The following is a 13,371-nucleotide window of genomic DNA, read 5'->3' as shown; positions in this document are numbered from 1 at the left end:
GCAAGGGGAGTGCTTCGGCGGGGCGCTGCCATCGGGAAATGCAAACGTCAAAGACCAGCTCATTACGAGAAGAAAGGCAGGAAAGGAGCAGGGGGAAGGAAAGACCATCCACAATAAGAAATTCAACTTTATTGATTAATTTTGAAGACAAGCGGAAAGAAAATATGGCGACAAAAGAAAGATACAAGATCGGAGGTCTCAGACCTCGGGGGCAGGGGGTGGAGAGCCCGGCGCGGGGGGTGCAACTGCGGCAGCGGCGGACGAAGGGGCGGCCTCGTCGTCAGACTCCTCCAAAAAGCCGAGATCAAGGTCGGGGTATCTGCTGGCCACCCTCTCTCGGCAGAGCTCGAACCCCTTGGTGAACGCCTCCAGGCCGAACTGAACGTTCAGCTCCCTCATCTCCGCGGAGGTCTTGAACTCCTCCACCGCAAGGGTCCTGGCCTCCGAGACCAGAACCGGAGTTTGCTCGGCCAGATGGGCGACCTCGGCCTCCGCCTTCCTTGCCGACTCCTCCAAGCTTCGCCTCTCCTCCTCCCGGGCTCGTCTTTCCTCTTCCCGGTCTTGTCTCTCTCTCTCCAGGGCCTCCCGGAGGGCGGCCACCTCGGCCGTCTTCGCTTGAAGACGAGCAACCTCGTCTTGGCAACGCTCCTCCGCCCGAAGGTCCCTTCTCATGCGGCCCGACGCCTCGACATAGGCGAAGAGCTGGTGCCCGATCTGCAAGGACAGATGGAGAATTACAACAAAGACCGAGCAACTGTGCAAATAAAAATTCGCTTACCTCAAGAAAGGACCCCAAGGTGTCCCAGGCCCGCTGCTCGGGATCGGCACGGTCGATCCTCTCCACGACATCGGACAGAATACAACCATCGAGCAGCCGACGGATCAGAGCCTTGTCGTTGAAGGGGTTCTCCGATCCCCCTTCGGAGCAGACAGACTCGTCTGCAGCGGTTCGGTGACTGCTCGGCCGGCAGGCCACCGATTTTCTCCTCCTCCCCGCAGCGGGCGCCTCCGCGGGGCGGACCTCCGGAATGGGGACCCCGGTCAGCGGGCTCCTTGAGGGAGCCCGGGGGGCCGCTGGCTCGGCATCCGAAGGAATGTCGATTGCCGGGGTCGCCTGGGCGGGGGCAGCCAAGCTCGTCTCCTCCACCCTGGCCCTCTTCGCCGAGCCAGAAGTCGTCGCGCCCTTCCTTTTCTGGGCTCTCATGGCCTTGGCGAGCATCCGTGTGGCTTCAGCGTCCATTGCTAAAAAAAAAAAAAAAAAAAAAAGAAGAAAAAGAAAAGAAGAAGGAAAAAGCAGCATCGATCAGTCCAGAGTCAAAAAAAAAAAAAAAAAAAAAAAAAAGAAGAGAAGAAGAAAGGAAAAAGAGAAAGAGAAAAGAGGAGAGAAAGAAAGAAAGAGAGAGAAGAAGAAGACAAGAAAAGGAAAGATATATACTTGCTGGATCCTGAGGGCTCAGGCCGATGTTGAAAAGAAGCTGCTCCCTCAGTAGGTTTGGAAGGGAAGGAGCGGGGTAGCTCAGGAGCTTCTGGGCGGCCTGAAGATCGTCCTCTCCCAGGCTGGGAGCCCGGCGGACGGAATCCCTCAGAGACCCCCAAGGGGGCAGGCCCAGTTCCAGGGTCGGACAGTAAATGAAGAGAAATTTCCCCTTCCAGTTGTGAATCGAAGAAGGGGCGCCCTTCAGCAACCCCTTCTTACCGAACTGGGGGGAAAAGTACCACCAGTCCTTCGCTGAAGGATGGCGTTTGAAGGTGTAGAAATGTCTGAACAGGGAGAGGGAAGGCTGGACCTCGGCTATATGACAGAGAGAGAGAAACCCTATCAAAAACCTAAAGGAATTCGGGACGACAGAGGCGAGAGAAATGTCTAAGAAACGGAAGAAGGCGGCAACAAAAACAGGAAGCGGAAGCCGGAGTCCGGCACGGAATGCCTCCTGGTACAAACAAAAGCGACCAGGAGGGGGAGCGCTGGCCCGGTCAGAGGGGCCAGGAAGCTCCAGGTCGTACTCTGAAGGGACCCCGTACCGAGCCCTTATCAGGAGAAGTTCGTCCGGAGTCGACGAACAAGGGATGGCGCCCGGTGCGAAAACCGGGCGAGGCCCTGCCCCGAACGCGGGTTCGTCCGCAGAGACAGGGGCCTGGGGGTTTGAAGCAGAAGAACTCCCGGAACTTACGGGGGCAGAAGAATCGGAAGACATTTTTCTTTGGGGGAGAACCTAAAGGACCCTAGAAAAGCAAGACGAGAAGGGAGGGAGACGCCGGAGGTCAACTCAGGAGAAGGCACAAAAGAAGTGAAAGGAGGAGAGGACCCTAGGCGGTAAGAAGAAGAAAGTGGGCACTAACCTATCTTGCTCTGGGGGCCTGGGGAGCGAGAGGCGGAAGGCGCCTACGGCTCGAGAGGGCGTTCGCTAGAGCGGACTCTCGGGGAGATGACAGACGCCAGCAAGAAATCAGAAACGGAGTGGGGCGCCTGAAGGGGGGAGGACGGGTTTAAATAGGCCCTGGGATCCGGCGCCATAATGATCTCGAATCCCCCCAGGCCAGTCCGCGTCCGACGCGTGTCCCACTCCCCGTGGCAGACGGCTGAAGGCGGCTGGCGGTTGGCAGGGTCATAATTGCGCCGTACCTAGGCCAGCGTACCTGCGGGGTCTTCGAAGCGTCCTCTCGTACCGCCCCAATTCGAAAAGACTCCGGCACGCGCTCATTTAATGCCAAAATATCTGGGAGCGACAGGGCGCGGGATTCGAAGGGACGGTTCCGGCTGTACTTCTGTGTACTTCCTTCGTTTGAAATTCAAAACTCGGATGTAGGGGGACTGGTGTTGGGTATAAAATACCCACAGCCGGAACCCACGGCGGAACCGCCATCGGCAAGTGCAGCTCCGCCCGGACTCCTACGGGAGCCGGGCTCCACCGCCATCAGCAAGTGCAGCTCAGCCCGGACTCCTACGAGAGCCGGGCTCCACCGCCATCAGCAAGTGCAGCTCAGCCCGGACTCCTACGGGAGCCGGGCTCCACCGCCATCAACAAGTGCAGCTCAGCCCGGACTCCTACGGGAGCTGGGCCCCACCGCCATCGGCAAGTGCAGCTCCGCCCGGACTCCTACGGGAGCCGGGCCCCACCGCCATCGGCAAGTGCAGCTCCGCCCGGACTCCTACGGGAGCCGGGCTCCACCGCCATCAGCAAGTGCAGCTCAGCTCGGACTCCTACGGGAGCCGGGCTCCACCGCCATCAGCAAGTGCAGCTCCGCCCGGACTCCTACGGGAGCCGAGCTCCACTGTCGACATCGGCGCAGCTCCGCCCGGACTCCCACGGGAGCCGGGCTCCGCTCTCAGTATCAACGGCTGGTAAGCTCAATCCGGACTCCTATCAGAGCCGGATTTCACCCTTAACTTTGTTTGCAGTGCAGCTCAGCCCGGACTCCTACGGGAGCCGGGCTCCACCGCCATCAGCAAGTGCAGCTCCGCCCGGACTCCCACGGGAGCCGGGCTCCGCTCTCAGTATCAACGGCTGGTAAGCTCAATCCGGACTCCTATCAGAGCCGGATTTCACCTTTAACTTTGTTTGCAGTGCAGCTCCGCCCGGACTCCTACGGGAGCCGGGCTCCACCGCCATCAGCAAGTGCAGCTCCGCCCGGACTCCTACGGGAGCCGAGCTCCACTGTCGACATCGGCGCAGCTCCGCCCGGACTCCCACGGGAGCCGGGCTCCGCTCTCAGTATCAACGGCTGGTAAGCTCAATCCGGACTCCTATCAGAGCCGGATTTCACCCTTAACTTTGTTTGCAGTGCAGCTCCGCCCGGACTCCTACGGGAGCCGGACTCCACCGCCATCAGCAAGTGCAGCTCCGCCCGGACTCCTACGGGAGCCGAGCTCCACTGTCGACATCAGCGCAGCTCCGCCCGGACTCCCACGGGAGCCGGGCTCCGCTCTCGGTATCAACTGCTGCTCCGTCAGGACTCCTACAGAAACCGGGCTCCGGCCGTTACCGAGCTCCAATCGACAGATCCGCGCCTCCTGACAGGCCCTCAAAATGGCCACGACCCTGCTCCACTTCCTGTGGCGGACTCCGCGCAGTACCATCATTCCCTGACAAGCCGCAGTGGCCATAGCCGCCCTGCTCCACTTCCTGTGGCGGACTCCGCGCAGCTCCACTATCCCCTGGCAAGCCACAGTGACGGCCACGAACCTGCTCCACCTCCTGCGACGGATACCATGCGATTCTCCTGACGACGGACGCTGCTCCACCCCTCATAACAGACTCCACGTGGCGGGTCGAGGTGATGCCCACGTATCTGCTCCATTATATTTCGCAATCAATTCTCCTGACCATGGGCGGCCCACTACCAGGCGGTTACAAACGTCGCCATCAGTCCGTTGCCTCCCCCGCCTATAAAAGGGGGACTCAGATACGTTATTCTTTAAGCTCTTTTGCCTTATCTCAAAACTCTGCTAAATTCTCCGTTCGAGCACTCCATTCTTGTTGAGGCAGAGAACTGACTTGAGCGTCGGAGGGTCTTGCCGGAGCAACCCCACCTCCGGTTTAGACTTCCTTTGCAGGTCCCGGCGGCGACCGCGGCTTCCCCAACTCCAGCTTCTCCGGCGCAGGCAGATTTTTGCACCAACAGAAATGTTAAAGAGTATTAGCTTATATTTGGCTATCAAATTTCCCCCTAGTATCACCTTACAATATTTGCATCTCTCTTTTTCACATGAAAATGTAATCTATTCAAGGCAATTTTGAGCAACTCTCAATGGTGATTAGAGGTTCATTTCTCGCCAACAAATTTGTACACTCAATTTATCATAAGCCATTCCAAACTTAAGATGAAATCTTTGACTAAATTCCTATCACCAAATCCATATCCACCGTCTACCCCTGTATCCCCTACAAATCTTCCCTACATGCCCACATAAGCCACTACCTTCAATTACTCTTTCTCCCTATAGAATATCTTGCATTTCCATTAATCTCATTTCAGAATAACTCTTAATTGTTTCCTCCAAACCAACTACTGCTGCACAATGCTGAACACATTAATAATCTCTTAATCTAAAACTTTAATTATTAATCTTTCACTAATCCTTTTAACATCTATAGTTTTATCCAAAAAATTATATACTGATCCGAACCGGTCGGTACACCCCATACCGAGCCGAACCGGCCGACACACCCCATACCAAGTTAGACCGGCGGAGAACCGGGATGGTTTGATTAGGAAAACCGATATCGCGGAGGGAGAGGGAAAGAGAGGAAGAGAGGGAGAGAGAGCAGCCGCTGGAGGCCGACGGTGGCCACTGCGGCCGCTAGAGGGCCGTGAAAACCTTCGCGGCTCGACCATTGCCTGATTGGGCTTTTAAATGAGCAAAAGAGCAGGGGGGATGACATACCGAAGGGAAGCGCAACCGGCAAAAGGGCCACCAAAGCTTACTGGGTGGTCGTCATGGCCATCGAATGGTGAAAACCGTATGGACGGAGCTGCAGCCGCGGAACAGAGGCTACCGCCCCTATTCCTTCATCATCTTTCTTAAAAAGATGATGAATAGTGAAGCTGACAAACTTATTTCCGATTTCAATTTTTGAATTTTGTAAAAAAAATCAAAAATAGTGAAGCCGACAAACCAATTGTCGGCTTCACATTTTTTTGATTTTTTTCTTAAAAAAACCCATGAAATAGGGGCATTGCCCTTGTTTCATGCCCGCGGCGCCACGCACATGGATAGCACCGTCCGATGGGCACGGCGGCCAGCCGAAGGCCATCCGGCGGCGGTCTCTCCGATGGCTTCCTTCCCCTCCTTTTCTTTCTCCCCCTTCTCTATTGCTCTCACTTTCTCTCTTTTCCTCCTCCCGATTCACTTCATTTCCCTATGTCGATTCGCGCCAGTACGGACCCATACTAACTCGTACCGCCAGCCGACTGGCACGGATTCCTATACCGAGTCCATAAACCATGATTTTGTCCTTCATTTTTTTTTAATCTATTATCATTCCAACTCTTTCTCTAATCCTTTTAACATCTATAGTTTTATCCTTCATTTTTTTTAATCTATTACCATTCCAACTCCATTTTTATCATTAATCTTCCATGGACAAAAAAGGATGTAACCATCACAAATGTCCTTGCCCTCTCCATCTTTCCACTTGCTATCTCATGAACTGGTAGTACTAATTGTCCTTCATATCATTGTATCCAAAAGCTGCCTACCTTTCCGGTTAAAGTTCTAAGCTCCAACATCACAAGTAGAAAATTAGATCCACTCCTTCCTTGTAGCTTCTTTGAGTGTTTTGCTTTATTTGATGCATTTCTTGTCTTCTTACCAATCTAATTGATTACCATTGTGCCATATTACTTAAACCTGGAAAATGTTTTCTCATTTCTCATCACAAAAGGATTATCTCGCGTTACATTTGAGAGGTGACAGTCTAAACAACCCCTTGTTCATTTCTCTCCATAACCAAGTCATGTTTTGGGATCTTGCTTATGATCAACAGCCTAGCCATTTATTACTTCTTAACATAATTGGATTAGGTTGTTATGCACCAACAAGTGGCCTGGAAATTCATGAATAACAAATTTAAATCCATATCATATTTCAACATACCTTTTATGGTCGGTTATTAATGTCCATCCTCCACTTTTTGTGTTGTAGATATTTGTGTTTGCATATTAATAATAAGTGTATCAAACTATCAATGGACATATCTACACATGTATTAATGCATGTATTGCATACAATATAATAGGACAGAGGGAGACAAACCAAAATTATTCCCATTAAAATGTTATTTCAGCTGTTACTAAAGCTTTTTGTTGTGCAGAAGGCAACATAAGGAAAGACAAAAATTTCAATCAAATGTCTGATTCTGGAATGTTCTTACCTATGCCAGTGACATGAGGCGTTGCCACAAAATTCAGAATGACCTGCATGTTCAAGGCAGTCACTAGCTGAAGGTTGTCTGTTCATGGATCTCTTGATCAAATCCCCACAAGATTCACACTGGACAGGAGCGACTCAAAGTTAGTTGTAGAAAACCCATACATCAATAAGTCCACAAATCAAAATCTGAAAGCATTTTGTGAAATGAGAGAAATGGAAGTCAAAGTTACAATCCACTGATGAACTCTGTAGCTGTCAACTTCCTCATGAAAGTCATGGTAGATTGTGATTTTGTAGCCACCAGAAGGTCTCTGCAATTAATAATAAAGAAATTAAGTAACATAGCTAAAATACCAAACTCCAAAATAGTTCTTTATGACACTTAATGTTAACTAACCTGGTGATCTGTCAATGAGCTGGAATTTATAGAGTTCATAATAGCCTGGAAACTCGGGCCGTGATCGCTGCATATTCAGAGCAAGAATTTAAGTCATACTAATTTATAAGAATGCATCATAACTTTGTAATAAAATCAAACTATTACCTGTGGTCCCTGTTCTTTTTTGTAATCCACAAAAATGCATGAATCATCTCGTGTAATAAAGTGTTCTTGAGATCAGAAATTGAACGAAATTTTAGTAAAGGCTCTGAGAGGTGTATGACACAGCCACCTCCTTTCTGATAATGACATGTTCCAGCACATCTGCATTACATCAATCTAAAATTAGACCCTTTTTAATAGTATTTAGTATCTACTCAATATAATCACCGTGTTTTACCAAGTAATTTATGCTAAAAGAAACAAATGTGCTTGGAGTTTCAGATTGTCTGTGTATTACCATGTACATACATGTTATCTCTGATTCCATCCACATACAGAAACACACAATTTATGAAGGGTCCATTCTTTTGGGGGTAAAAAATTTATCTAAAAATCTATATTTTTCTAGATAAGTATTTTTTAGGCAACATTTAAACAGAAAAATAATTTATCCATGTTCTTTCATGCATTGGAAAATGGCTCGAAAATCTGTTACCCATATTCTTTTGGGTTACTAGTTTTTTGGATAAGTTAAGATCTATCCATATTTTTCATAATACCCTTTATTATATAAATATTATTATATATAATAGTATAATATGATATATTATATTATATTATTATAATATATTATAATAATATAGTATATAATAATATAATATACTATTTTATTTTATTATTATATATTATTATTATATATTATAAATATTAGATTAATATCTTATATTAATATAATGTAATATATATTATATATAACAATATATTATATTATTATATTTTTATATTATTACAATATATTATAATAATATAGTATATTATATTATAATAATTTACTGTAATATTATAATATAATATTTTATATTCTATTATAATATACTATATTAAAATATAATATATGATAATATATTATATAAATATTATTATATACAATAATATAATATATTATATTAATATTATGATATATTATATTATAATATATTATATTATTATTATAAGGTTAAGTATATATTAGGAATGAATTAAAGGATTATTTTTCTGGTTGATGAAAAAATAATTTAGCCACCTCTTAGGTGGGTAAGATTTTCTCCCATGTGATGGATAAATACTATCCATGAGAAAGTAACTTATCCATCTTGAAAAGCATGAGAACATAGGTAAGTTGGTTCTTTCCCATGATATTAACCATAAAAGAACAAACCCTAATGTAAATATCTTCTAACTCCAAAGGTTGAAGTTCCAAACAAGCACTAGATTCAAAACATTTGCATATTTTTTCCTTCCCATGAGTCCCAAAATGCAAAATAGGGATTTCATTACTATAACAGAGTCCTGATGCTTCTGTGAAGCATGCTTGAGAATCCTTGAAACAGACATGTGTGATGCATGTGCCTAATATTAGTATACATACAACATATATACATTTGTGTGAAAGACTCCACATTTTCCATTAAATCTTCGACATTGGAATGAATATTGCAACACCATCAATATATAATCCAAATTGAAGATCCACACTATTAAATGCATGCATCAAATCTCCTACATAATGCTACTTTTTGAGAACATATGATAAGACATGTAAAATGAAATTGACATTGTTGATCATAATCTATGCATCTTGAATCATGCATCAACAAAAAATCCCTTTCGAGGCTTCCAAACAGCAGATCTTATCAAAACATTGTACCATCTACTATACTGTCAAGTTGCTGTCGATGCAAAGTTAGGAGATCTCCAAAACATGACAAGCATCAGTGTTCTAGATCATAACAACCGCTTAAAGTTAAATAGCCCATTAGTGACTCAACATGCTTTCAATCCAAAGAGGCAAGTATAAAGGACTCCATGCAATCCTATATATTTAATAAATGTGCATTAGTGTCATAAGAGAAAGAGCAGAAAATACAAAAGAAAAGAAAAGGAAAAAGGAAAAAAATACTATAAAGTCTTCATCTATTATATGTTAAATTTTCAGTGTACACAAGATAGTTGAGTTCAATAAATAAAAGAAAATTACCATAACCATTTTCAGGACCTATTTCATCCATTTGATCTCAAACTGAATACTACCAGACAAAATTCAATCTAAAATGTTTCAAACCTAATGAAACAAAATTGAAAAGTTTCTACTAACACAGCCAAAAAAAGATGATTCAACTATGTGACTAGTAAATTGGTTTCAATCAAGGTTCGTCCTCTCAATATTGAATCTTGTACTGGTACCATCCTATTACAATGTCGGTACGCCTGATACGGTACCCAATTCAACATACTGAGTGTCAGTATGCCATCCACACTCCATACTAGTCCAGTGCTAGGATGATACGGTTGGTATGCACCAGTATAGCATGGCCATTATGCATCGGTACTGAGGTACCGACCAGTATAACAAATCTTGATTTCAATATATTTTCACTAAATCATATTTTTCATCCCTAGGATTATCAAAACAAAACATATTAAACAAAAAGTTAACCTTGCATAATGCACTTCAAAAAAGAGGGGAAAAACGTGTTGATTTCATATATTTTAATTTCTTGCTTAAGGTCATTTCATTTATCTACTATTTTAAGTACAAATTTAAATAGCAATGAAGCTTTCTTATGCTCTAGCACCTCTACTGAACCACCTCTCTTTCAACTTTGGATACTAATACCACAGTTCTATACTTCTATCCAAGATTTGATATACTGACACTTATTACGTCAAACCAGCCCCCATACTGAGCGTACCAACATAATGATATGATGATACCTATAAAGAGTCTAGTACCAAGACAGCAAACCTTAATTCTAGTATTTACTTGCAAATCCTAAATAATGGGCTCTCACCAAAACCAGCTCCAACTAGCTGTCTAGTGCAATTTGTCACTTCCTACAAGCCCATGAACAACTATTTCCATTCAAACAAGTCCAATTACATTGTATGCCATATCATTAGCTTTAGCCTTCGAAAATCAATAAAATGAGGGAAAGCTACCATAAGGCTGCCACCATTTCTACAAACCCACATAGTATTCCAAGGGGACCCACTTCCATGTGATATGCCCATATGTCACTTTCTACTCCCCTCCCAAATAAAATATTGGATGGACAGCAAGGAGTATTTTATCATGTGCATGATCTATGGCCCACGCAAGCATACTCCATTCATTCCCTTCAAACTTGATTCTCCTAAGCACCTCCCCCTATCCCTGCCTAATACAAACCCATATTTATATAGGACCCACATGTAACCCTTGATGTATCATTTATATACACACCTACTACAACTTTTGATGTTTGGAAGTAGGTCATGCCATCCTTCCCAGATCCCGAAAAGGATATCCCTTTTGCCAATCACAAAAAGCTTATATTAGTTTAAAAACTTCCAAAACTAGCTTAACTCGACAAAATCCAAATGGCCACCAAATCCAACCACCCATTTAAGGGCATTTAAAAGTACTTTGGCCCTCTTCTCTCTCCTCTCCACTTTGTGCACCTTTGCCCCCTCCTATGATGTCCCCCCATCTCTCTCTCATATCCTCGTCTCGGGATTTTAAAGCAAAGACAAATAAAGGCACTCCCCAACTCCCAAGTTCTCCCCTCTTCCCTTCCCCAATACATCCCCTCCTGACCACAACTTCCCCCTCTTCCATTTCCTCTTCTTCCCCAAATCCTTATAAGCTAATACAGGCTTCTATAGACTTTTGCATTGCCAAATAGTACTAGTATGCGAAGGGCTGCAAGTAATATCATAGACCAGCCAACAATGTATATAACAAAAGATGAAACAACTAAAGCTGTTGGCAAGCTTGATTCCAAATTATTGCACCATTTACGTACAACATATCGAGATGAAAGATTATAGCATAGTTGTAAGACTTCCCACAAGCCCCACTAAAAGCCAGAAATATGATGTTTCATGCTATTAAGATTCAAAACATTGATACTAATTGGCTTTGTAAGGTAACTAGATTTTCACTTCATAAGCATTTCCTAATGTAGCCTTACTACTTGAGTACAATGGAATAGCCTTATCCTAACTACTTAGGATTGGCTTTATAAATCCTCGTTGGGCATACAGATGTCAACCACCCCAGTTCTTGGACCTAAACAAGACTGTTCTTGGACCTAATCAAGACCCTATGAATTACCTAATACATATATAATATAAGAGATGGACTTTGCTCCTCTCAAGAGAAGAGGCTGTCTATGCCCCTTGAATCCAAAATCAATAATGAAGCATCCAAATTAAAGATCTACATTAATCATGATCTATGCCATGAAATACATCTAAAAATCAAGAATCATGTTTTTTGGTGGTCTCTAACCCATGCATCATGTGAACACCAAAATGAATGGTTAATGATACAAGACCATGGTCAATGAATGGTTATGATCTAAGCATGCTTTCAATCTATATATGTTTCAATCTATATATGCTTTAAGATGTTCAAAATTCAAATCATAATTAAGAAGGTGGATTCTTCTTAGATGCTTTATAATGTATTTTAGCACAATGGCACAATAGAAACTATCCATTTTTATTTCCACATATGCATAGGTTAGAGACCATTACATACATGATTTTTCATTTCCAGGCCTTCTAAGTGTAATAGACCATAATCAGTAGCGTAAATCCTCAAGTTGGATGTGTTGGAAATCTGGGATTGATTGAAATCCCATGACTTCTGTAAATAGGACTAATTGTAGGGACAGATTTGTATTTCTAAATTAGTGGAGATTAGCTATAAATTAGTAGATAATAATTTCCTGATTTCTAGAGATTTGTAGAATATCAAACTTTCCTAGAATAGCAATATCTTGCTTTATATATAGCCTATGTATCAGAACTTTTTCAATATGAATGAATTCCAAAATTTTCTTAATGGTATCAGAGCATTAGGCTCTTTCTGGGAGTTGAAATCTCATCATGGAGGTCTTCATTACCGAAATCATACCGCTGTTTCTGTGTGCCTTGTTCCTACCCTATTTTTTAGTCTAAAATAGAGTATGTTTGCATATTTTTCTGTTCAGCCTTCATTGGTGAAATTTCTTAGAGCCTTCATTTCTATTCTGCCTTTATCTTTGGCCTTCATAGCCCCTTAACATTTTTTCATTAGTCTTCATCACCATCCTCCAAAGGATTTCAATACGTCTTCCACAAATGAGAAAGCTACTACTGCTCAATCGCAGATTACTGCCCAATCCAAAGAGGTAGCTCTAAATCAAACAACAGGGGAATTAGAGAATATTCAATCTGCCTACAGATTGAATGGCAAAAATTATATGAAGTGGTTTCAAGTAGTTCAAACCTTTCTGAAAGGGAAGGAAAAATTAGGTCATCTCCTTGGTACTGGACCTAAGAAGGGAGATCCTAGATTTGATGCCTGGGATGAGGACTCCATGGTCATGTCTTGGCTATGGAATTCCATACTGCCAGAAATCAGTGATACGTTTATGTAATGGCTAAAGAAATATGGGAAGCCGCACAACAGACTTATTCTAAGATGAGAGATGCTGCTCGAGTCTTTGAGATTAAATCTAAAATCTCAACCACCAAACAAGAAGATCACTCAATCACGGAGTATGCCAATCTGTTGAAGAATCTACGGCAAGAGATGGATTATTATCGGTGTATTGAGATGAAGTGCAGTGATGATGCAGCAGCGTTAAAAAATTTCATTGAAAAAGGATCGAATCTATGATTTCCTTGCTGCGGAGTTTGATCAGGTGGAAATTCAGATATTGGGAAAAAAGGATTTACCTTCATTGAATGAAACCATCTCCATCATCAATGCTGAAGAAAGTCGAAGAGGAGTTATGCTTTACACTCACCCTGTTGAAGGATCAGCAATGTTGGGAAAAAACAATGATAAAAAACCATCAGCCCCTAATGCTGCAAATTCAGAAGTTGGGAGAATGGAGTCTCGGTCCTCAAACAAAGATAACCTCTAGTGTACCTACTGCAAAAA

At 43.8% G+C, this 13,371-nt stretch overlaps 1 protein-coding gene across 1 annotated transcript in view; it reads right to left on the bottom strand.

Annotated features, from left to right (window-relative positions):
* Positions 1–13,371, bottom strand: part of LOC105035731 (uncharacterized) — a 39,647-nt gene that overhangs the window by 11,498 nt on the left and 14,778 nt on the right. Inside the window, 4 exon segments of the mRNA XM_010911401.4 lie at positions 6,876–6,994; positions 7,105–7,185; positions 7,272–7,338; positions 7,419–7,577. Of these exon segments, the coding sequence (XP_010909703.2) occupies positions 6,876–6,994; positions 7,105–7,185; positions 7,272–7,338; positions 7,419–7,577 (426 nt within the window).

Source organism: Elaeis guineensis, chromosome 3, assembly GCF_000442705.2.
Source record: "Elaeis guineensis isolate ETL-2024a chromosome 3, EG11, whole genome shotgun sequence".
Lineage (NCBI taxonomy): Eukaryota > Viridiplantae > Streptophyta > Magnoliopsida > Arecales > Arecaceae > Elaeis > Elaeis guineensis.
The sequence above is the reverse complement of the archived record's forward strand: the minus strand, read 5'-3'. Positions and strand labels throughout refer to the sequence as shown.